This window comes from Branchiostoma lanceolatum, chromosome 11 (genome assembly GCF_035083965.1).
Source record: "Branchiostoma lanceolatum isolate klBraLanc5 chromosome 11, klBraLanc5.hap2, whole genome shotgun sequence".
NCBI classification, from domain to species: Eukaryota; Metazoa; Chordata; class Leptocardii; order Amphioxiformes; family Branchiostomatidae; genus Branchiostoma; species Branchiostoma lanceolatum.
The window spans coordinates 6376153-6398721 of record NC_089732.1 but is presented as its reverse complement, the minus strand read 5'-3'; the positions used below and the strand labels follow the sequence as shown (position 1 = coordinate 6398721).

Genomic DNA, 22569 nt, shown 5'->3' with positions numbered 1-22569 from the left:
AATTTCATGGACCTGCAGTCAAGCCTAATAGAGGGTATTTTCACGGGAGAGGCGCGTTACGTTCGCTGTTTGATACAATAAGCGTGTTCTAGAGCATTGGCCCTTCGACTAATGGTATATTCTACATTTGTGGTGTTGTCATCAGCTATGTGCTATCTACTTCTTGATTATGATCAGTTTCTCAGTTGATTCTAGTCTTGTAAAAGGGTATTCCATTCGAGTCACCCTGCGATCGGACGCACGGTCTAGATCTGAACCTGGAGGGTGTTAAAGACCCCTGTACTATTAGCGTACATTCAAGCAAAGAGGAGTAGAAATCTATATATTTTTCAGTTTTCACAAGATGCAGCTCATGAGCAAAATTTACAAAAAAATGTGTGTCAGTTGACGTGATTCCATGTGAAATATTGACTATAAGAAACGATTGAAAACTCAGGAGTCCTCCGGATAGTCCTGGTCCTGCATGGCCAACGCGACGGCAAGCTTCCGTTTCCCGGTAAAGCTGAGCCGGGCATGCTGACAGTATATGTTGTTCAAAACAAGCAGGTCGCCCTTTTGCAACTGGAAACCCATGGTAACCTACAAACAAACAAGTCACATCGTAAATGATAAAAGCCTTATCATATATTTTGGTATAAATATGTAGTAGTTCCGATATTTAGCTTATATTTATTGATAATTATGAATATGCCGCATCTACACGTTAAAGAATTTGCCACTTGCCTTTAATTTAAATGTCAATAGCAGTAACTTAAGACTATAAGAATCTTGAACCTGAGCATAGTGTGGAAACCTATATATAACTACATCACATGGATTATAACAAAGATTGGATTCATGTAAACTGAGAGCAAGTGATACGAGTACGTGAGAAATAGAAGATGGCGGATCCATGTTCTCTCCGATCTATAATGCTGGAAAAAGGAGTCCCGCCGGGTAGTTTACGGGCTGTTTTTGGCACTTTTGGGCGTGACCCCTACGTAGCCCTGTCGGACACCGTACCCTGCGGGTACCGGGCTATTTTTGGGCCCGACCGGGATCCCGAATCAATTTAACTCAGATTTAAATTGAACGCGGGACCCGGTAACAAATAGACGCCGTGAGCTAATCGTGCGAGCACTGGGAAGTATACGGTCCACCAGGACAAATTTGTGGCTTCGGGGCCCGGCCGGGACTACACCCCCGACGGGCACCGGCGCAATTGGGACCAAAGCATTACGAGTAGAGATCGAACATGTAAAAAATAATGCTTTCTGTGTCTTCAATATAAATTTCGAAGACATATACTATGATATAGTTATTTTCCTACAGCTATCCCTCCCACCTGCCATATGGTTTCCCTGATATGCTGCAGTACCCCCTGCTCGATGTCCGAGCCGTCCCCGTAGTACGTGTGCTGTGGGTACAGATGATCAGGGATGGCCTTCTCCACCCAGTAAGGGTTGTTCTTCATGTAGCTGCTGTTGTTGGCGTGTGGCGTAGTGAACCACACCCAGTCACCTGGCGTACAGCAAAATCAGCATGGAGGAAAGGATGAAAAACGCATCTCTGGCCTCTTTGACTTCCATTTTATGGGCACATTATCCTAGATTTTACTGATACATTTCTCCTTTTCTCTTAGTAAAGACAGTCTTGGATATGTTGATATGAATAATGATGTCTGTTTGCAATAACAATACAACTTGTCAGAACACTTTAGCGACAACCATAGAGAAGAACACTAGAACACGGACAGCTTTGATGGAACGTATCATTTAAATTATTTTCTATGTTGAGTAAGGATCTGCCGCTGAAGTTTTCATACTAGTACTGTATTTTGCGTACATGTACCTCTGTACTTATGCATGGCTGGTAGAACGGTCCAGTTTGTCATAGCGCCGTCATCATGCCACTTCCAGTGTATGTTGTGAGCTTTCATGTGTTCTTCCACCTCAGACTTATCCTCCAGTTGGAAGGTCTGAAAAGAAGATCATAAGAAAATCTAATGAGAATTTCAATTTCTATTTTTGAAAAAAGATGAGGATATCATTACTGGATGTAGAGTATAGAATTGCTACTAACATTATGACCCTATGTTATTTTGAAGAAATATTTGAATCCACAGGATGGCAATTGCTGTTTGTTTGTTTCTTTATGTCTTTCTTTGGTGAAAGAAACAGCTATTTCGCCAGGATATTATTACTGAATGTAGAGTATAGAATTGCTACTAACATTATGACCTTACGCTGTTTTAAAGAAATATTTGAATCCACAGGATGGCAATTGCTGTTTGTTTGTTTCTTTATGTCTTTCTTTGGTGAAAGAAACAGCTATTTCGCCAGGATATTATTACTGAATGTAGAGTACAGAATTGCTACTAACATTATGACCTTACGCTATTTTGAAGAAATATTTGAATCCACAGGATGGCAATTGCTGTTTGTTTTTTTGTTTGTTTTTTTGTTTGTTTGTTTGTTTGTTTGTTTGTTTGTTTTTTCTTTCTTTCTTTCTTTCTTTCTTTTGGAAAAGAAGAAGCTATTTCGCCAGCCATTATTACTGGATGTACAGTATAGAATTACCACTAACATTATAACCTTACGTTATTATTTTGAAGAAATAGTTGAAGAAATATTTGAATGCACAACACGGCAATTGCTGTTTGTTTGTATCTTTTGTAAAAGAAAAAGCTATTTCTTCACCTCTTGCCAACTGTTGTATATGCCTGGACCGCGGGACGGAAGGTGGTGCGTGTACATGACTCCCAGCTTCCGGAATTTCATCACTACATCTCTGTCCAGCCGCGGCAGAATGTCCCGGACATCGGCCAGGACAGTCTCTCCCCCTGTCCCGGGGGGCGGGGGGTCAATACAGAAGAACATGATCTGTCGAGGTGAAGAAAGGCGGTGGGTTTACATTGTATCTGCTCGTATTTTGACAGACTATGATCCTTGTCAGAAATTAGAAAGGCATAGCCTTGTATCTAGAAGCTAGCCTCTACTAGGCTCCACAGGTCGCTGGAAAAATAGTAGAAATTCGCCAAATAGCCATATAACATACCAGAGGAGTTAGCGGGCCAGGCAGTACAGGTTGCGACCTAGCGAGCCTGGTAGAGGCTATCTAGAAGCCTCGAAGTGTGGCATTGTGGCAACTGAAAAGGCAAATAGAAGACGACGAAAAGGGCACCCTACAAGCTAGTCCAGGACATCCTTTCAATGGCTTCAATCAGGAGATGGAATAAAAGCGTCATCTGTTTCAAACTGTCCTACGACAATGTGTAAGAGTATAAATTTAGACTGACTTTTGATGACGTTTACTCAGCGAACCAAAGGTTTTGTTTTACTTCTAGACCAATGCATATAGGCTATAGCCCGGATACAAGCCTTTTTAGCTTGGAAAGCGATCGAGAGAACGTACTCTGGCTAAAAAGGCTGGCATCAAGGCTAGGACCCTCAATGACCTTAACGGGTCAATGTACGTGTCAAGTCAACAGCTTGTCTTGTGATTATTTACAAGTACAAAGGTTTGCTTAGACCAAGCTTTCAACAGTTGATCCTGACATCGGAAAATTGGAAATACACAAACGTGTGAAACTTAAGTTGAAAAGACTTAGGAAAATTAAACGTGACTTTAATCATCAACAGCCACAAGGACTTTTCATGCACCTGTAGTCAGCAACAATGCACCTCTTTGTGTTGTGTCACTCACACTACCTTTTCGGGGTAATGGTTGGTGTACGCCAGGTCGTGGTGGGGTTCGATGCAAACATCTGGTGGCTCGTCACTCGCCGTGTCCACCGCCTCCGCCAGCCTGTGTCTGATGCCACCTCCCCCTTTATAGCTGGTCAGCTTCAGCCCCAAGTTGACCAGAGCCCGGGAAAAATCTTCGGCAGTCGCCAGAGGCAGTCCTCGAAAAAGGAGGGCACCTTCCTTGCGCTTTTCCAAGACGTTGTGGATCACTTGACGCATCGACGGAGCGCACTGCTCGGGAGTACAGTCGAGCTTCTCAATGGGCGTGAAGACGTGCACGTACCCGTCTTTAGGTGGTGCGAGGAACTCTGGAAATTTGGGACTGTGAGAACCGGGCAGCCATTTCCTCCCCCTGATTCGTGCTGGATGGGCTGTCAGTTGGGATGCCCAGTCGATGCGAGTTTCCACTAGTTGGACAGTGTCTCCGCTTACATCGGAAGCCTGCCAGAAACGCACCTTGTAAACCAGTGAAGCTAGGCTGGGGACACGCAGGAACAACCTGCCAGTGGATCTAAACAAAGACATTTGATTTGGGTCGTAAACAAGCCTAACAAATTTAGTGGTTAACGTTGTCAGTAGTACAGGGTGCACAAAAAGTGACGCATTCTAATGTCACTTCCGGATAGCCTTGGTCAGAGGTCATTACTTTCGCGAGTGACCTCATTAGCATAATATGTAGATATTTACGTGTGATTGTGTGCACATATTGACCAAAAGATAAATTAATCAATGAATTCACGTTTTTCACACTAGCGGTTCTGCGTTTCCGCGCCCAGGCAGTCATATTAGATCGATCTTGGTGTACGTAGATAGGGCAAAGTTGATTTAAACATGCCCTGAGGGCAGTCACCCTAGAATATTTACTGCAACACTACCAAGGTCGATATCAGTGCAGAGCAAATAACACAAAAGAACGCAATGATGACACAAATATCCACAGTACACAAACAACAGTGAACCTCATTGTATTGCCACAGTCCAACATGTCAATGCGGCTCCAAAACTAAGCAACTGAACATGACCTCATCCGTTGCAAACTATGCACCAGCGAAAGAAGCACAGTATTTTTTCTTCAGACTTCGGTTTTCGACAGACAAGGACGACGTGGCACTGCACTCAATTAAGTTTTTAAGTTATATCAACAGTGCCACGTACAGATAACAACATACCCATTTCTAATGTTATACACCTGGGCAAAGTGAGGAAAGTCGTGTAAAATTATAGTTTCCAAGGGCACAACATCGGTGGCGTCAGGGGATTCGAACTCGGGACCTCTTGGTTCTGAGTCGAACACCCTGCCGTTACGCCACACGACCCTACTTCTCATACTTGTCCAATGTCATTCACCGACATCAATACAAAATTGATATAGTATATCATGATTTTACTACGTGGCTCCGCTATACTTCACACTTGTCAATGTATAACATTTCCATTTTTTTACCTTCATCAGTTATATATAGGTAATCGTTTATATACCGACTAATTGTGTGTCAGTTGACTTGATTCCTTTTGAAATACTGACTATTGGAAACGATTGGAAACTCAGGAGTCCTCCGGATAGTTCTGGTCCTGCTTGGCCAACGCGACGCCAAGCTTCCGTTTCCCGGTGAAGCCGAGTCTGGCGTGCTGGCAGTACATGTTGTTCAGGACCAGTAAGCCACCCTTCTGCATCTGGAAACCCATGGAAACCTACCAAGAAAGAAAAAAGCCATACACTCGTTGAAATTTTGATTTCTAGGATGCCGTCGTGGGTGTAAAGAATGCGGACTTAACGTTATAGTGTTGTCAGCAAGGTTCTGTTAAAAACGTACTCGCTGCAGTGCATACATGGCTAATATGAGCCAACTACTTTTAATCAAAAGGTCGTGTGTGATTGAATTGTCAAACTATTCAGGATCTAGTTTGGCTGTTTGCATAGGTAAAATTATTGATGAGATTTTGCAAGTCTATGACGAAAGAAAATGTTGAGTGTGAGCACGTGTTTCCCCACCGAAAGATGGTGGTCCAAAACGAGGAAGCGTGTCCAGGTTCTAAAGCCCACAAGTACACAATTTGAAGCCACTGTACTGCCAAGGGTTTCTCAGACGCTGCTCAAAGTGTCCTTATGGGCTTATATACCTTCTTACCTGCCAGTGAACATCGCGGATGTGCTGAATTACTTCTGCCTCAATGTCGGTGCCGTCTCCGTAGTAAGTGGTGAAAGGAAAGTCATGATCAGGAAGATCCTTGTTGAACCAGAGGGGGTGGGCCTTGAAATATGATGCGTTATTTATGTGGACGGAGCAAAACCACAGTTTCTGTCCTGGAAAATGGATAATAATGACACCGATGTTAACATATCCGTAACTTAATGCGTTGCCCAGATGTGTCCTAGATGGCTGTTGTATCAATTATATTTCTATGTGGTGTACAACAGAATAAAAGGCCACAAGATGGTTCTGTTGTGTACAGTGTCTTGTTTTATATCATTCGATATAAACAAAAAACAAGCTTTCAGATACTATTTTCCTTTTTTGTCGAAACCCATTCCAAACCTAAATCCCAAAGTTTTTTTCTCATCGCTGCATCTAAATTTTCAGAGAGATCTTGTTATGGTTTTAAAGGTATGGTTTAGATACCCGGACAATATAAGATAAGCCCACAACTCCAGTGACCGTCCTGACAACAGACCCACCCCAACACACACACAGACACACACGCACACACACATACATACATACATACATACATACATACATACATACATACACTATATTGAAAACATGCTAACCTCTGTATTTAAACACGGGTGGCAGTGTGATCCACCATGATAGGTTGTCATCTTGCCACCTCCAGTTTGTGTTGTTCGCTATCATGTGCTTCTCTACAGCAGCCCTGTCCTCGGTCTGGAACGACTGAAGATATATATCGTAGAAATACATCATGAAAAATATCTTTGTTTTGGAAGCGAAAATGTGATTCTTTTGTTGCTTTGATGTTCTTCACGTCGGTGAACTAAAGAATCAAATAATAAGCTATTACCTTTTGCCATGAGAGGTATGCTCCAGGAGTATGGGAGGGCAGGTGATGCCAATACATCACTCCGAGCTTCTCGAACTTGTCCACGACGTCCTTGTCCAGACGGGGCAGGATTTCCCGCACGTCTGCGATCACAGTCTCGCCACCAGCACCAGGAGACGGAGGGTCCAGGCAGAAAAATATTACCTAAAAATCACAACCAAATCTTTTTGTTAAGTGATAACCTAATGCCCATTTCCGAAGACATGTTGTGAATGAATACCAAACAAGACTTACAGAGTAGCCTATAATAGAATCCAAACAGTGAATGAGACGTAAAACCAATCAAACAAAGGCACCTACGGAGACTCGGTTAGCGTTAGCTGTTCTTTGAAAAGTTTCTACTTTTCGTTCTAAGTACTAACCTTTTCAGGGAAGTGTGAAGTGTATACCATCTCATTGTGGGGCTCGATACAAAACTCGGGCGGCTCGTCGCTCGCTGTGTTCACTGCCTTTGCGATCTCATTCCTGACTGCAGCTCCCCCTTCATAACGCATTAATTTCAGCCCCATGTTATTGACTACACGGGAGAAATCCTCGGCAGTCTGCAGGGGCAGACCACGAAACAGTACCGCCCCATTCTTGTTCCTCTCCAGCACCTCGTGTACTACTTTCCGCACGGCGACAGCACACCCTTCAGGAGAGGCGGTTGTGTTATTGTCGGGTGTGAAGACGTACGGGTAGCCGTCCTTGGGTGGCTTGAGAAACTCGGGATAGTTGGGACTAGCCGAGCCAGGTAGCCACTTCCTTCCCCTGATCCGTGCCGGGTGGAGTTTAGCTCGGCTTGCCCAGTCAACGTGGGTCTCCACGAGGTTGACTTCGGTGCCAAAAGACGTTGATGAGTGACTATTGTGCACCTTGTGGCTGATACGAGACCACACAGTTTTCACACTGCGTGACCGCCCACACCTGTAGGCTGTCACTAGTATGGCGGCCATGGTTGGATCCCGTGACGCAGGTGAGGCAAAGTTGAAAGAACTCTCAAGTTTCTGAGTTCAAAGACCAGAGCTCGAGGTTGTCAAACTTACCTTGACTTAACTGCGGAAGCTTGACAGAAGCGCACTTTGTAGAGTAAGACTAAGCTCGGCGGGCCATTTAGCAATAACCTGCCTGTGGATCTATTGTAAAACAGATACATTTTGGACGTAAACAAGCCCAACAAGTTGAGTGGGGTTTAATTAAGGTCACTTCTTGCGTCGTCAGTAGTACAGGGTGCGCCGTAAGTGACGCATCATCTAGATCTGATAGCGTTTCTGGTTACTAGCGGACCAGGGGTCATTGTCGTAGTCGCTGGCGACCTCAGTAGCATAATATGTAAAGAGTTGTTTGTCATTTTGTGTCAATATGTGTAAATGTATCAATTTATGTTGTAACATTTGCCGTACTGCGTAACAGCCCGCAGGCAGACAGGCATGTTACATCTTGGTAAAGAAAAGGACAAATTTGGCCACAAGGTACCCTTACGGCAGTTGTGCTAATATTTCATCAAGGTCGGTATCAGGGCAGGGCAAACAAGGCAAAATAACACAATGATGACATAAATGTCCGCAGGACACAAGTGTTCAACATGATTCTATTTACAACCTAACACGTAAGCCCGGCTACCAAACTTAAGAAGCCGGGTATTGTCTCCTCTGTTACAAACTACACATCAGCGAAAAAAAATATGCGCACATTATTCTCATCCTTTCCCAATACCATACATCGACACCATTGCAAATATATGTGATATATAACATGTTTTTACTACGGAGTCTAACTATACTTCACATCTGTCAAAGTATTACTTTTGATATATTTCATGCCTTCATCAGTTACACAAGTAATTGTTGGTATACCGACTGATTGTATGTCAGTTGACGTGATTCCAGTTGAAATACTGACTATTAGAAACGGTTGGAAACTCGGTAGTCCTCCGAATAGTCCTGCTCCTGCTTGGCCAGGGCGACGGCAAGCTTCCGTTTCCCGGTAAAGCCGAGTCTGGCATGCTGGCAGTACATGTTGTTCAGGACCAGTAAGTCACCCTTCTGCATCTGGAAACCCATGGAAACCTATTTAACAGGAAAATGTCATGCTCTCGTTAAAATGTCGATTTCTAGGATGCTATCGTGTCTGTACAAAATACAGGCCCTGAACGTTAGGGTGATGCCCACAAGGTTCTGTTCAACACACGCTCTGCAAGACATTAATGGGTAATGGAAACCAGCCAAGGTCGTCTCAGAAGTTGTCAAATTATTCCTGATTTTTTTCTGGCGGTTTGCGTAGATGAGATTATTGATGAGTTTGATGGGTCTGCAGCTGGGAAAGAAAAGAGTTTGAATATGTGTCACCAAGAAATGACGGTGGTCCGGAACGAGGAAACAATCGATATCCTGCGTGCCGGAGCCCGTATGGACACTATGTGTAGCCTCTGCAAAGGGTTTCACAGAGGCTGCAAAAATGTTGATCACAGAGGCTGTGGAAAGGGCTTTGCTTTATATAGGCTACGACGCGAACTTCGCAGAGGCTGAAAATAATGTCCTTCTGGGCTCTCGTACCTAGTACGTACCTGCCAGTGAACATCGCGGATATGCTGGAGAACTTCTGCCTCAATGTCGGTGCCGTCTCCGTAGTAGGTGGTGAAGGGAAAGTGGTGGTTGGGGAGATCCTTGTCGAACCACAGGGGGTGGGCCTTTAAGAATGATGCGTTATTTCCATGGACGCAGCAAAACCACAGTTTCTGTCCTGGAAAATAGATGACGCCGGATGTTAGGATGCATTGCCTACGTTTCTCGGATGGCTGTTACAAACTGAGTCTCATGTGATGTACAGCAGAATCAAACGTCACAAGATTTTTACATCACGAACAACAGACCTCTCCGCCCACACTTTTATATATTGAATGTATCCTAACCTCTGTATCTAAACATGGAGGGCAGTGTGATCCACCATGATATGTTGCCATCTTCCCACCTCCAGCTGGTATCATTCTCTATCATATGCTTATCTACAGCAGCCCTGTCCTCCGTCAGGAACGCCTGAAGATGTATATCGTAGAAATACAGAAAGGTCAAACATACTGAAGGGAAAATGTGATTCTCTTGTTGATTTGATGTTTAGTGCAAGTGATTTAATGAAATCAAATAATAAAAAGGTTGTACCTTTTGCCATGAGAGGTATGCTCCAGGAGAATGGGTGGGCAGGTGATGCCAGTACATCACTCCGAGCTTCTCAAACGTGTCCACGACGTCCTTGTCCAGACGAGGCAGGATTTCCCGCACGTCTGCGATCACAGTCTCACCACCAGCACCAGGAGACGGAGGGTCCAGGCAGAAAAATATTACCTGAAAATCCGCAAAGTAATCTATTTTGTTCAATGCGGCATACCTAATGTCCGTTTCCGAAGACATGTTGTGAATGAATACCAAACAAGACTTAAAAGGTAGCCTATAATACAAAAAAAGCTAATGAGACGTAAAACCATTAAAACAAGGACACGTTCGAAGACTTGGTTTATATTAGCTGTTCTCTGGAGAGTTTATACATTTCGTTCTACTTACCTTCTCAGGGAAGTGCGAAGAATAGGACAGCTCATTGTGGGGTTCGATACAAAACTCGGGCGGCTCGTCGCTCGCTGTGTACACTGCTTTCGCAATCTCAGTCCTGACTCCATCCCCCCCTTCATAACGCATTAACTTCAGCCCCATGTTATTGACTACACGGGAGAAATCTTCGGCAGTCTGCAGGGGCAGACCACGAAACAGTACCGCCCCATTCTTGTTCTTCTCCAGCACCTCGCGTACTACTTTCCGCACGGCGACAGCACACCCTTCAGGAGAGGCTGTTGTGTCATCCTCGGGTGTGAAGACGTACGGGTAGCCATGCCTGGCACTATGCGAAAGGGGGTTATTTCCGGACATTTCAAAGTTTGTATACGTCCGGACTGGGAACGTTTTCGGACATATCCGGGCAATATCCGGACGATACGCCCCTACGTGTTTGGATAATATTCAAGTCCAGAATGGGAACATTTTACTATTTCTCATATCCGGATTTCCAGTAATGGGACATTTTCGGACTCATTTAAGACAAAACACGTTCCGAATATGTCATAATTTCGGACCCAGTTCGGAGGAATAACCCTCCGGAAAGATAGCAAATGCTGAAAATATTCAAGTCCAGAATGGGAACATAATACTATTTCTCATATCCGGATTTCCAGTAATGGGACATTTTCGGACTCATTTAAGACAAAACACGTTCCGAATATGTCATAATTTCGGACCCAGTTCGGAGGAATAACCCTCCGGAAAGATAGCAAATGCTGAAAATATTCAAGTCCAGAATGGGAACATAATACTATTTCTCATATCCGGATTTCCAGTAATGGGACATTTTCGGACTCATTTAAGACAAAACACGTTCTGAATATGTCATAATTTCGGACACAGTTCGGAGGAATAAACCTCCGGAAAGATAGCAAATGCTGAAAATATTCGGAATCCAAAATGGGAACATAATACTATTTCTCATATCCGGATTTCCAGTAATTGGCCATTTTTTGAGTCATTTGGGACAAAACTCGTTCCGAATATGACATATTTTCTGACCGCGTTCGGAGCTGTTACACACCGGGAAATTGCATATACTAAGGATATTCGGGACCAAGAATCGGACCGTAACACTACTCCTCATATCCGGATTCATAGTAACGCCCGAAAGCGAAAGATGGTGATGTCCGGATATTTTTAGGTACGTATACGTCCGAATTGGTAACGTTTTCGGATATATCCGGACAAAAAAACAACTCAACTTCCTCACGTTTTCGGATTATTTCCGTAGTCAAGAACGGGACCACAGTGCTCTTCATAATATCCGGACTTCCAGTTTCGGACTCATTTAAGACGAAATGCGTTCAGAAAATGACCTAACTTCTGACCGCGCGTTCGGGCTGTTACGCTCCGGAAAGTTTACATATAACTAGGATATTCGGAACCGAGAATCGGACCGTAACACTTCTCCTTTCAGAAACTCTATTAGGCGTTACATTTTCAGACTATTTGGGAGAGAAAATGATCCTAATACAGTATAATATGTTTTGAATTCCTAACTCTTTACACATAGACGAATATACTGCACGAACTAAGAATAACAGAAGTACCACACCAAAGATTTAGGCAAATCAATACACGAATGCAAAACAGAAGTATCATCAAATGCAAGTTGTATTGGAGAACTCTCACTAACACCACTATCACAAAGACGTGAGGAACTATGCAGAAACTTTGCACTCTCTCGACTGAGATCCCCGACCTTCAGGGACTGGTTCCCACTGTGTCGTGAAAGACTCGCTCGAGTAACCGACTACAACAAACATTTAAAGCCAACACTGTGAGATATACAAAAAAGGCTTATCTACGTACTACGGGTCAACTTGCTAAACTACGATAGTAAAAACCGACTTCAACAAACTTTTAAAGCCAACACTGTGAGATATACAAAAAGTCATATCTACGTACTATAGGGTCAACTTACTAAGCAGTGATAGTAAATAGTGGAATGTGACGTTTTAATGATGAAGTATGCCACTGTATGTGCTTCTTATATAATGTATGTAAAAAAAAGCTAGCCTTTTGTCAACAAGCCTACCAAGTACCAATCCAACCCTAGGGCTGCCATGTGGTTTGTTTTATAAGTTGTATAAACCAGTCATCAGTCATCATCACAACTCCTAGCTTCAGTCGCTGTCTTCCTCTTCCTCCGTGTCTTCCTCTCCCTCTGTGCGTTCTTCTCCCTCTACGCGTTCCTCTCCCTCCGCGCCTTCCTCTTCCTGGGAGGCCACAGTCATGAGGTGTGGCTGTGCAGCCCGCTGGATGGTGGACATCTGTCTGTAAACTCCTCCCCTTGCTTTCTCTCTTTGTTGGAGAAGGGCAGGCGCCTGTCTCTCCTATTCTGGTCTAGGACCGGCTGGCACCTTCGCGTTATGTCCGTTAACTTGTCCGCCCGCCAGGCGGGTGGCTGGACCCACACCGATGACTTGTCATCCTCATCGCTGACTTCATCGGACATGTAAACCTGTCCTGATGACTTCAGGTAGTCGTATTCTTCTCTGTCCAAGACGTCCCCTGCCACCCGAACTCGGGACTTGAACAGCTGAGTGGGTACAGAAAAAATCTTGTTATTAAGCATGGCGGGCACCTGGGCAGGGCTACACTGCAATAAACGATTTTGAAGGACACAAACCAATATCATCATAGGGGGATTTTTAACACAAACCGCCGCGTTATTAAAAAAACAAGATACATATTACTTTACCATTCTAAATATAGCCGGCAAAATGTAGCCAGTCTTGGTAGGAAATGCATTTTTCATGACTAATAGTTTTCATAAACGTTGTTTCCAATGATCACTTGTAATTTAGATAGAATGTTAGATCTTGGATAGAAAATTCGAAAACACGCAAAATATGCATAAATGCCTGATAAATATTACAGCTTTCTTTTGGAATTTGGTTTTATAAAAAAGAAACTAGTCAGATAGTTCTACTTTAGTGTCAGTTGCATACCAGGTTTTCTTGAACTTCATGATACCCTAACATGTGGATGCCATGCACAAAGCCACTTGAACAATCGCCTAACCCATCCCTTCAATCTGTTAATTTTAATAGATTAATACACATACCATCATTTTCTTTCTCTTGACCGCCTCAGCCTTCCGTCCTCCTCTAGCAGCTTGCTCTGCGCCCTCAGATGTTGGTGCAGGTGGTTGAATTCGTGGAAGGAAGGAAATAATTTTAGTGTTAATGGAGGTTACCACTAAGGTTATCCATTGCGAGGTTAAGGTCATCTATGGCTAAATTGTCCAGGAAAACCTGCACGCCGTAGTCGTCGCGCGTGCGCTGGTCGGCTCCGGGGTAGGCTAGAGCAAGGAGGTTAAGGCTAGAGCGACCGCCTGGCGCACTCTCAGTTCCAATTGCTGCGGGGTCTCGCTGCGCTTTTGCCGCAAAGCCTGGGTGTCGCTGCGGTAGTGGAACGGGTCCTGTGTGCGGCTGTACATCCGCCTTAGATAGACGCAGAGAAACCGGGGAGCCAGGAGCTCTTCGGAGTAAGACGTGGGGTGGGTAGCCATCGCCGGTGACGAAGCAGGAATGGGGCCGTAGAAGAAGGACCGAAATCAATCTCCGGGGCATTAGTTTTGGCGGCCGCCATGATGGTACAAAAATAAAAAAAGCCAAACAGAAATGGGTACTACAAAACGGGGAGCCAAAACAGAATAGGTCTAAAAACACAGACGAGATTTTGAGCAAACGATAGTGAAAGAATAATTTATGGAGTAGGACACAGAAAACTGACAACAACGGTATATCCATTTGCAAGTCAAGGCGTCCGGGAGAGCGGTCTTCTTGGCAAAACAATGGCCCGAAAGGCGCACAGCGGGACTCTAGAGACGGACTGCGATGTCGGCAAGGTCCAATCAATTATGCAGTGTGAAAAAACGGACGCGAAACCCACGCCACTAGTAACACAGCTGGAAAACGGAAAATATGCAGAAAACTGTAGCCAAAACAGCAGGACAAAGAATTTGGTAGAACAGGAAAAGCAACAACACTCGTACGGCACACAAACAGTCGGGAAACGTTAACTAGCTACGCAAAGAAACGGGCCGAAAACAAGCCGCACGCGTAGTACACGGGAACCGACAGCGCAAAAAGAAGCACACAAAATTCACAATTACAAGCAAGCAGAAACCACAGTTGTCCGAACAAGCGGTGTAGGAATCAATGCAACTTTTCTGGTCTAGGGTATAGGATGTGGACTTAACCTTTACATCTTAAGTTACGCTACTATAGAGATAAGAACGCCAAGCCGGTTTGATTAATACTCTTGTTCGGATCGTTATTTATCCCGTGGTATATGCAGTACTATACAAGCCAAGTCTACTATAAAGGCCTACAGTACAAGATGCACAGTAATCGATCTAGAGCGTTACGATTACGGAGGTTGAGTACTAGTGTAATGATGGAAATGTAGGATATTCTACAATCATCTAGTATTTATTACGAACAAAATACAGAGAGCTAATCTACGTGTGATCACTTACCTTAGTCACAGGATAGCTTCTGAGTTCAAATCGGCGGGCTTATGCTAAGGTGCTAGCTGTTCTCACTCGCTATTGGTCAACACTAATCTATTCAGATGAGCTTCCGAATACGGCCTGGTCACGTGTCTTAGTCCTAAATATAGCTTGCTTACTGCCTAGCTACTGAGAAACCTTTGTATAAGATCAGGACACATTATGTCGTCTATTCTATCTGTTACAGCTGACAGGATGATCCTGTCAGCAGTGCAGATTTTTCTACTGCTGACCAGGATCGTCCTGACTCAGTAGCCACTTCCAAATGTCTGGTGGAAGATCGCGAAACGCTCTTTCCCGGGAACACTACACTACAGCCTCAAATCAACCTCCTTGCTCAATTTGCCTGCTAAGTATCCACTGTAGTGTCAGCTACCCTACCCTCCACGCAGATGTTAGGCTTGTACATGTTTTGCATAACTAAAAGACAGAAGCTATTGACAGGCTAGTCTTACCCTTAATATACAATCATAGCATTGAACATAATCATGTAAAATGTCTTGGCTTGTGCTGGTCAGACTGGTATCGGGCCATTGACCAGCAGTTCATTCGGCGGCCCAAAGCAGTCATCCCGCGGTAAATAGAGCTCAGCACTCCTGGGGAGTTTCCCGGCCCCGCCCAGTAGTACCAGCCCGGCTTTTGCTTCAGCTTGTATGCCCGCCCCGCCAGCAAGGGGAAAACTACTAAATGCATTTTATGTGTGTTGAAGACTCCCAAACATACAACCCTAAACATCATTCGTTGAAATGGGACACGTGGTAGATTAATAATGATGATCCATGTCATTTGTTAGATGGTAGTAAGGTTTCGGGGGAATCTCCCGTCAGCGCCTTTGGGTATCAAAGACATGAAAGATGCAGCTGAGCTAACGGGGTCAGGTTACATGCGAGAAAGCTTATTTTTTGTAAACAAATCCATTGTGTACTTACCAGTTCAAATCTTGCATGTTGCACACATTCGCAAACATCGTGGTGGCGCGGTATAGACCGTTGTTTGTCGGGCTTTGACTGCTCCAAACACGCGTGGTACGGTCTCATCAGGTCAAACTGTCGCACACTTCACTGTTTACATCCGCACAAAAATAAAACACAGATATTATGTTCCAACACACATATATAATGTGCCTCAGCTCCGATCCGTTCTAAAAAAAATCTGGTTCCGAATGACCTGACTTTCAGAAACTGCACCACCCGTATACATTTTATTATCGGTTGAATTTGGCTTCCTGATACTCCTTGGTGACAGTATCATCAAATAGCCTAGAATGTGCTGCCACCATGATAAAGTTGCAGCGCCACTGTACGGCGAACAATAGTACAGCACATCGCATATTCTGACCATGAGTGCCTCCTGTTTTAGTCCGAAAATGGGACTTTCCCATGCTGCAACGCTTCCATGGAGTATCATGAGTAAATTTGGAGCATGATACTGTCCGTATATGGAGCTTTCCCATACTGCAACGCGTCTATGGAGTATTTTGAGTGAATTTTGAGCATGATATTTCCGGATATGTAACTTTCTTATAATGCACCGCTATCACTAGTATAGATCTATAGTATTTCGATGGAGTATGTGCTTCATATGATATCGTGTCAACTCCTAATTTGTCTAAATTTATTTCCAAAATATATCATCTCAAGGGCGACATAATCCTTGATCAATTACAATGAAACCTACATACAATATATGAACCGTATCACAGCAAGAATCGCCAATGACGCGTATCTTGAAAAAAAAGACGTCTTATTTGTCCGGACACGCAACAGAAATGAACACCCAAAACCATGCCCGGAAACGGTCGGAATATGTAGCATGTCATGTTACTCCAAATATGTCCGAACACTGTCACTGATTCTTGGTATATCTCTAGCTCTCTAGCTCTTGTATCTGTGTCGTGAATTGAACATGAGTACGGAACAAGAAACGCCAATGGCACGTATTCGGAAAAAACTGGAAGCTTTTATCCGTCCGGATATGCTTCGGAACAATTTCTGAATCATGATATTTGCGGATGTAGTAAATATCGAATGTCGTCCGAAAATGGTCCAGAAATGAGGCATATCATGCTACGTGTCAACTCCTAATATGTCCAAAATTTATTCCTGGAATATAATTACCTTGGATATGTTCAGAATATAAAGCGTGTTATGCATTCGGAAGCAAGATACGTCAATGGCGCGTATCTTGAAATATAGGAAAGTCTTATTCGTCCGGATTCGCAACAAAACATGTCCGGACTCAGGATATTCCAGGATATGGTAAATATCAGACATCTTGTCCGGACACATTCCAAATATCAAGCATGTCTTGGAATATATCAACTCCGAATTTTTCCGGAAATCAGCCCCTTTCGCATAGTGTGGGTGGCTTGAGAAACTCGGGATAGTTGGGACTAGCCGAGCCAGGTAGCCACTTCCTTCCCCTGATCCGTGCCGGGTGGAGTTTAGCTCGGCTTGCCCAGTCAACGTGGGTCTCCACGAGGTTGACTTCGGTGCCAAATGACGTTGATGCGTGACTATTGTGCACCTTGTGGCTGATACGAGACCACACAGTTTGCACACTGCGTGACCGCCCACACCTGTAGGCTGTCACTAGTATGGCGGCCATGGTTGGATCCCGTGACGCAGGTAAGGCAAAGTTGAAAGACCTCTCAAGTTTCTGAGTTCAAAGACCAGAGCTCGAGGTTGTCAAACTTACCTTGACTTAACTGCGGGAGCTTGACAGAAGCGCACTTTGTAGAGTAAGACTAAGCTAGGCGGGCCACTTAGCAACAACCTGCCAGTGGATCTATTGTAAAACAGAAACATTTTGGACGTAAACAAGCCCAACAAGTTGAGTGGGGTTTAATTAAGGTCACTTCTCGCGTCGTCAGTAGTACAGGGTGTGCGGTAAGCTACATATCACAGCTACATGAAGTTTTCTTACAGACTTCAGAACGTTGAATTGTTTCCTCGTTCCGGACCACCATTTTCCCTGTGACATATATTCAAGCTCTCTTCTTTCCCTGACCCATAAAACTAGTCAATTATCTCATCTACACAAACTGCCAGAAAGACTGAATAATGAATAATTTGACAACTCAACTTCTGAGACGATCTTGGTTAGTTTCTATTAGCAATTAAAGTTTTGCAGAGTGTATGTTCGAGAGAACCTTGTGGACATCACCATAACGTTCAGGGTCTGCATTCTGTATAGACACGATAGCATCCTAGAAATTCTAATCTTCAAGGGAGTATGACGTTTTCCTGTTGACAGGTCTCCATGGGTTTCCAAATGCAGAAGGGTGACCTACTGGTCCTGAACAACATATGTACTGCTAGCACGCCAGACTCGGCTTTACCGGGAAACGGAAGCTTGCCGTCGCGTTGGCCATGCAGGACCAGGACTATCCGGAGGACTACTGAGTTTCCAATCGTTTCCAATAGTCTGTATTTCAACTGGAATCAAGTCAACTGACACAATTAATAGGCATCGCAAAATCTACCGGTACAACTGTAGATGCATGAAATATATCGAGAGTGATACCGAGTTTATAATCGTTTAAATTTCTAATAGTATTTCAAAAGGAATCAGGTCAACTGACGCACAATCAGTCGGTATAGCAAAATCTACCTGCCTAACTGATGAAGGCATAAAATATATCAAAAGTAATACTTGACAGGTGTGAAGTCACTTCACACCTGTTAGACTCCGTAGTAGAAATATGATACACTATATTTACAATGGTGTTGACGTATGGAATTGGACAAGGATGAGAATAGTGCACTTCTTTCACTGGTGGGTAGATTGTAACAGAGGAGACAATGTTTCCTAAGTTTGGTAGTCGCGCTTACATGTTAGATTGTCAATACAATCATGTTGAACATTTGTGTCCTGCGGACATTTGTGTCATCATTGTGTTATTTTGTCTTGTTTGTTCTGCACTGATACCGACCGTGATGATATATTAGGGTAACTGCCTTCATGGCATTTTGGTGTCAGATTTGTCCTATCTTTACTAAAATCTAACATGCCTGCCTGGGGGCTGTTACGCTGTTAAAACAGAAATTGATAAATTTACACATATTGACACAAAATGTCACATAAATCTTTACATTATGCTTTAATTTTGGCAATGTAATGACCCCTGAACAGTGAGTACCCGGAAGCGCCATGAGATCTAGATGATACGTCACTTACTGCACACACTGTACTGCTGACAGCGTAAGCAGTAACCTAGCTTAATTTAACCAAACTCAACTCATTGGGATTTTTTGCGTGTAAAATGTTTTTGTTTTACAATAGATCCACTGGTAGGTTGTTGCTAAGTGGCCCGCCTAACTTGCGATGGTATTAGTCTACAAAGTGCGCTTCTGTCAGGCGTCCGCAGTAAAGTCACGGTAAGTTCGACAACCTCGAGCTCTGGCCTTTGAACTCAGAAACTTGAGAGGTCTTTCAACTTTGCCTCACCTGCGTCACGGGATCCAACCATGGCCGCCATACTAGTGACAGCCTACAGGTGTGGGCGGTCACGCAATGTGAAAACTGAGTGGTCTCGTATCAGCCACAAGGTGCACAATAGTCACGCATCAACGTCATTTGGCACCGAAGTCACCCTCGTGGAGACCCACGTTGACTGGGCAAGCCGAGCTAAACTCCACCCGGCACGGATCAGGGGAAGGAAGTGGCTACCTGGCTCGGCTAGTCCCAACTATCCCGAGTTTCTCAAGCCACCCAAGGACGGCTACCCGTATGTCTTCACACCCGAGGGTGACACGACCGCCTCTCCTGAAGGGTGTGCTGCCGCCGTGCGGAAAGTAGTACACGAGATGCTGGAGAATAAGAAGAGTGGGGCGGTGCTGTTTCGTGGTCTGCCCCTGCAGACTGCCGAAGATTTCTCCCGTGTAGTCAATAACACGGGACTGAAATTAATGCGTTATGAAGGGGGAGGTGCAGTCAGGAGTGAGATCGCAAAGGATGTGAACACAGCGAGCGACGAGCCACCCGAGTTTTGTATCGAACTCCACAATGAGCTGGTATACACTTCACACTTCCCTGAAAAGGTTAGTGAAACGTAGAAAGAAAGCATAACCATATAGGAGACTTTAATGTACAGCTTAACTAGCTTCCTACCCATTCACTACATGTGTTCTAAAATGGATGCAACCTATGTCAAGTATCAACCAAAAGTTTGATTTGTGAAATTCACATCACGATTTTCAGGTCATATTTTTCTGTCTGGACCCTCCGTCTCCTGGTGCTGGTGGCGAGACTGTGATCGCAGACGTGCGGGAAATCCTGCCCCGTCTGGACAAGGACGTCGTGGACAAGTTCGAGAAGCTCGGAGTGATGTACTGGCATCACCTGCCCTCCCATACTCCTGGAGCATACCACTCATGGCAAAAGGTACAATCTGTTTATTATTTGATTTTATTAAATCGCCGGCACAATGATCATCAAATCAAAAAGTGACAGAATTTTTCCATAACACAGCCTCATTACTCTTAAGGGTACCTACTGGCTGATCTTCAAGGTGAATATTCAAGGTGAATATTCTGGACAGGTATCTAAACGCCATATACATCTTCAGGCGTTCCTGACCGAGGACAGAGCTGCTGTAGAGAAGCATATGATGGCGAATGATACCAGCTGGAGGTGGGAAGATGGCAACATATCATGGTGGATCACACTGCCCTCCATGTTTAAATACAGAGGTTAGGATACACTCAACGTACATGTATAAACATAAATATATATATAGAAATCCAGCAATATAAAAAGACTTCGGGGATGATGTTTGGGATGGAGTTTAACAGAGATGGAAAAATCGACAATACACTTTGGAAGGACATATCTATCAATTATTCATGATAGGACAATTTTGTATCGTTCACACGACGCACACTCAGTTTATAAATTCCACATCTAACCGTGGTGCCATTGTGATCTATTTTCCAGGTCAGAAACTGTGGTTTTGTGGACCTGTAAATCACGCATCACATTTCAAGGCCCATCCCCTCTGGTTCGACAAGGACCTTCCCGATCATCACTTTCCTTTCACCACCTACTATGGAGACGGCACCGACATTGAGGCGGACGTTCTCCAGCATATCCGCGATGTTCTCTGGCAGGTACGTAGGTACATGTACCAGAGCCCATAAGGACATTCTTGCAGCCTTTGCGAAGCCCTCGTCACAGGCTCTGCAATCTCTTTTCCGCAGCCTCTGCAAAACAACAATTTCTCAGCCACGTTTTTTCAGATAGTGTCATTATGGGCTTCAGTACGCAGGATTGTTTCCTTGTGCTGGATCGGCATTTTCCCGCTGACATAGATATAGCTTCAAACTCTCTTCCTTCCAAGACCCATCAATAAATTCATGAACAATATAATAATCTTTATTGCATGTTCATTCCCCAGGGGGATAAATGCACTTGCGGCCACAGGGGGCGATACATGGGGTATTGAGAGAATAGAATAAGAAGAATCTCATCTGCGCAAACAGCCAGAAAGATCAGGATTATGTCAGGAATAATTTGATAGCTCAACTTCTGAGACGACCTTAGTTGGTTTCTATTAGCCATGAATGTTTTGAAGAGCGCATGTTGAACAGAACATTGTGGACATCACCATAACGTTTAGGGTCTGCATTCTGTATAGACACGATAGCGTCAAAGAAATGGAAATATTAATGGGAGTATGACATTTTCCTGTTGACAGGTCTCCATGGGTTTCCAGATGCAGAAGGGTGACTTACTGGTCCTGAACAACATGTACTGCCAGCACGCCAGACTCGGCTTTACCGGGAAACGGAAGCTTGCCGTCGCGCTGGCCAAGCAGCACCAGGACTATCCGGAGGATTACTGAGTTTCCAATCGTTTCCAATAGTCAGTACTAAAGTATTTCAACTGGAATCACGTCAACTGACACATAATCAGTCGGTCGGTATACCAACAATTATCTGTATAACTGATGAAGACATGAAATATATCAAAAGTAATACTTTGACAGGTGTGAAGTATAGTTAGACTCCGTAGTAGAAACATGGTACATTATATTTGCAATGGTGTCGATGCATGGTATTGGGCAAGGATGAGAATCTTTTGACAAACATTTAAGCCTTACACACAACATAAAAAAAGATTGCTCTGGGGAGCTTTCGAGACGAATTCTCTGTCTCTTCGTCAACCCGGTAATAAAGTCAGATCTCGTCTTGGAGTTCTCTTGTCACGTGACTTGATGTTGATTATCACGTGACAAGAGACAGTCATATACAGGCTTGAGATAGTGACGCCCCCTGTCCCTGTTTAAGGTACTGCGTTGACTGCGGATTTGGATCGCCTCCCGAACACCCCTAGAAAACCAGTCGGAGTCCTGATCCAGCACTTTCACATTGTCCCAGTCTATCTTGTGTTTCTGCTTGGCAACGTGTTCCACCACAGGTGATGACACATAGCTGGGTCTCTTGTGTTCCTGTAGACGGGCGCTCAGTGGTCTCTCCGACTCCCCTACCTATAGGGGAGGATGTATGTAGGATGAGAATATTGTGCTTCTTTTACTGGTGCGTAGTTTGTTACAGAGGAGACAATGGCCGGCTTCTTAACTTTGGTAGCCGCACTTATATGTTGGATTGTCAATACAACCATGTTGAACATTTGTGTCCTGCGGACATTTGTGTCATCATTGTGTTATGTT

General features: G+C 44.2%; 4 protein-coding genes and 1 long non-coding RNA gene across 5 annotated transcripts; 1 reads left to right on the top strand and 4 right to left on the bottom strand.

Moving 5' to 3' along the window:
• Positions 1 to 230: 230 nt before the first annotated feature.
• On the bottom strand, positions 231 to 4350 carry LOC136445276 (dapdiamide synthesis protein DdaC-like). The gene is made up of 5 exons (XM_066443193.1): positions 3690 to 4350; positions 2679 to 2861; positions 1831 to 1957; positions 1325 to 1500; positions 231 to 579 (listed from the first exon to the last, which is right to left on the bottom strand). Exons 1-5 carry the CDS (start codon positions 4248 to 4250, stop codon positions 433 to 435), a joined length of 1194 nt encoding a protein of 397 aa, XP_066299290.1. The 5' UTR covers positions 4251 to 4350; the 3' UTR covers positions 231 to 432.
• Positions 4351 to 4674: 324 nt separating this feature from the next.
• Positions 4675 to 7815, bottom strand: LOC136444375 (dapdiamide synthesis protein DdaC-like). The gene is made up of 5 exons (XM_066441895.1): positions 7151 to 7815; positions 6750 to 6932; positions 6499 to 6622; positions 5855 to 6030; positions 4675 to 5417 (listed from the first exon to the last, which is right to left on the bottom strand). Exons 1-5 carry the CDS (start codon positions 7721 to 7723, stop codon positions 5271 to 5273), a joined length of 1203 nt encoding a protein of 400 aa, XP_066297992.1. The 5' UTR covers positions 7724 to 7815; the 3' UTR covers positions 4675 to 5270.
• Positions 7816 to 8331: 516 nt separating this feature from the next.
• Positions 8332 to 18132, bottom strand: LOC136444374 (dapdiamide synthesis protein DdaC-like). Its single transcript, XM_066441894.1, has 6 exons — positions 17261 to 18132; positions 10325 to 10653; positions 9926 to 10108; positions 9679 to 9802; positions 9334 to 9509; positions 8332 to 8836 (listed from the first exon to the last, which is right to left on the bottom strand). The coding sequence occupies exons 1-6, from the start codon at positions 17502 to 17504 to the stop codon at positions 8672 to 8674; spliced, it is 1221 nt and encodes a 406-aa protein (XP_066297991.1). The 5' UTR covers positions 17505 to 18132; the 3' UTR covers positions 8332 to 8671.
• On the bottom strand, positions 11972 to 14858 carry LOC136444376 (uncharacterized). Its single transcript, XR_010757257.1, has 2 exons — positions 13446 to 14858; positions 11972 to 12917 (listed from the first exon to the last, which is right to left on the bottom strand). It is a non-coding gene; the product is annotated as an uncharacterized lncRNA (long non-coding RNA).
• A 1139-nt stretch (positions 18133 to 19271) lies between the features above and the next one.
• On the top strand, positions 19272 to 21882 carry LOC136444582 (uncharacterized). The gene is made up of 5 exons (XM_066442207.1): positions 19272 to 19939; positions 20100 to 20282; positions 20467 to 20590; positions 20835 to 21007; positions 21595 to 21882. Exons 1-5 carry the CDS (start codon positions 19367 to 19369, stop codon positions 21739 to 21741), a joined length of 1200 nt encoding a protein of 399 aa, XP_066298304.1. The 5' UTR covers positions 19272 to 19366; the 3' UTR covers positions 21742 to 21882.
• Positions 21883 to 22569: the final 687 nt, after the last annotated feature.